The sequence below is a fragment of the Penaeus japonicus genome, unplaced genomic scaffold, assembly GCF_977035675.1.
Source record: "Penaeus japonicus unplaced genomic scaffold, GWHDUDI00000001_assembly GWHDUDI00000013, whole genome shotgun sequence".
NCBI lineage: Eukaryota > Metazoa > Arthropoda > Malacostraca > Decapoda > Penaeidae > Penaeus > Penaeus japonicus.
The window spans coordinates 41,766,319-41,768,818 of NW_028234415.1; the positions used below are offsets into that span (position 1 = coordinate 41,766,319).

The window sequence follows — 2,500 nt, forward strand, 5'->3', positions numbered from 1 at the left end:
TGAGCTATCATCCTTTGGGGGCCGAGATAGGATGCCGTGATGAAACGTGATGAAACGTGGGGCAGGTTTGAACAACGAAGCCAGAATTGTTCAGATTAATTTTCTAGCGTGAATTTACCATTACAACCTTTTACTCAAAGTCAACTGATCCGTATGGCCAAAACATCGTGTTTTGTTTTACAGGAAATGTACTTAAGCCTAAAAACAGGTAGAAAGGGCGACATCTACTCAATTTGGATGTGTTGTTGGGAGTGGACATTCCGTTCAAATATGTAAAAGTCCAGAAGTTTACTCATCCGATAGGGGAAATTAAAGTCTCCAAGTATCATAGCATTTGGATCTCCCGTGTACTCATGATATAATGACTTGTGATGTTGAAAGCTTTACCGAAAGAAACAAGGAGGTCTATATATAGTTATGTACAATTCTTTTGTATCTCTTGTCAATACCCCAAGTAATTCCACAGTATTATTAGAGTATTTTATTACAGGATCTTTTTGCTGCTAATTCTTTTCTAATGTAAAAAGCTACTCCTACTCTACTTCTGTCTTTCCTTATTAGTGCATAGTTGTTGATTTTGATTTCTTCATTTCCAATGTCTTCCTTTTTGAAGCTTCTTTCAGTGAAGCTTTCAACATCACAAGTCATTATATCATGAGTACACGGGAAATCCAAAATATTATAATACTTGGAGACTTTAATTTCTTCTACACTTTATATGTACACTATATTTATTTGGAATGCTTCATTTTTCCTCTTTTCTGGTTCTTCCATCATAGCTTGTCTTGGTTTCTGCTGTTGTTTTTTATCTTTTTACTGACAACCCGCCAGTCAGCCTCATCGTCTGTTGTTGTTTTGCTCTGTGTCTGAACTATCTGTGCTTTGCTTGTCTTCCTCTTTGTGTTGTGATTTAATGGACTGGCCATTTTGTTTTACTTGCTCATTTTTTGTCTTTTCCTTTACATTTTTCCTTGCTTGCAAAGCCTTTTATTTTTTTTATGTCAATTTAACAGCATGTGTTTCCTTCTGATATTGATATTTTCCTTCATTTATTTCTTTTATTATTTCACAGATTTTATCTTTATTTGATTTTATCTCACTGAAGCACTAAATCTTGAACTCTTCTTGTAGTTTTTTTAGAATTATATTCTCTTTCAATTTTTCTTCGTACATTTTTTCAGTGTTTATTTCCTGTATCTGCCTGGCACATGTCTCATCACACCTTTTAGGTGTGCTGATTTTTTCTCACTCATATGGCTCATTTCCTTAGCACTTTCTAAGCTACTTCCCTGCACATTTGTAGCCATTTTATCATTTTCTTCTTCAATTCTAATTAGTTCTTGCAAGAAACTGGCTTCTGACACTTCGTCACAGCTTTGTGTTTTTTCCAGTTCTGTTCCAAGGCTTGTATTACTATCAGTACAATCCTCTCTGCACCAACTGCATGGAAGTTCAACCTGATTTCACTCCCCAGTGCCGTGGAGGAGCTGCAGCACCTGGCGGAGATCGTGATCGCCGACATGTCCCCCGAGGAGATCCTGGAGGTCCAGCACGCCCTCGATGACATCCTCAACCAGGTCAACTCCGGCGAGGCCGACATCAACCAGGTCCTCGTCGACCTGTCCATCATCTACACCGACGTCTACCCTCACCTGACCGCGGAGGCCCAGGCCGCCCTCGACCAGATCGTCCAGATCATCATCGACATCATCAGCGGAGCCGCGGGCGGGAAGGCTCAGCCCAAGACCATCCTGGACACCATCCTGGCCATCCTCCACGCCCTCGGCTTCACTGACGAGGATATCGCACAGTGAGTCACTCACTCCCATCAAGTTCTTAATTCTTCCTAAAGCTTTCCACGGCTTAATGCCAATGGAGGTCCACTGATGGATTCGGACACTGACTTCCCGGTGGATCATGGCAGAAGAAAGCTTATCCTATTTATAGAACTAGAGCATCAGTTCTTGAGCTATCATCCTTTGGGGACCGAGGTAGGATGCCGTGATGAAACGTGGGGCAAGTTTGAACAACGAAGCCAGAATTGTTCAGATTAATTTTCTAGCGTGAATTTACCATTACGACCTTTTACTCAAAGTCAACTGATCCGTATGGCCAAAACATCGTGTTTTGTTTTACAGGAAATGTACTTAGCCTAAAAACAGGCAGTGAGGGCGACATCTACTCAATTTGGAAGTGTTGTTGGGAGTGGACATTCCGTTCTAATATGTACAAGTACAGAAGATTACTCATCTGATAGTCATCGTCTGTTGATGAACTATATATTAATCTATGATTCATTACCTTTAGCACTCTAAAAGCTAAAGAAAAAATGAAAAAGTTCAAAACAAATTTACATGACTAATTCAATAGTAGTTTTAATCACAGGATAAAAACTAAATCATTATTTATACAATGTTTCTTCGCTCTACCCTCGTCCGTTTTACCCTTTCATTCTAAGTTCATTTCTTGATTAGAAATATCCAAGTCATTAGTTTCCCCC

At 39.8% G+C, this 2,500-nt stretch overlaps 1 protein-coding gene across 1 annotated transcript in view; it reads left to right on the plus strand.

Annotated features, from left to right (window-relative positions):
- Positions 1 to 2,500, plus strand: part of LOC122248375 (uncharacterized) — a 5,970-nt gene that overhangs the window by 2,431 nt on the left and 1,039 nt on the right. Inside the window, exon 5 of the mRNA XM_086543522.1 lies at positions 1,475 to 1,810. Within this exon, the coding sequence (XP_086399648.1) occupies positions 1,475 to 1,810 (336 nt within the window). The remainder of the gene's footprint in view (positions 1 to 1,474; positions 1,811 to 2,500) is intronic.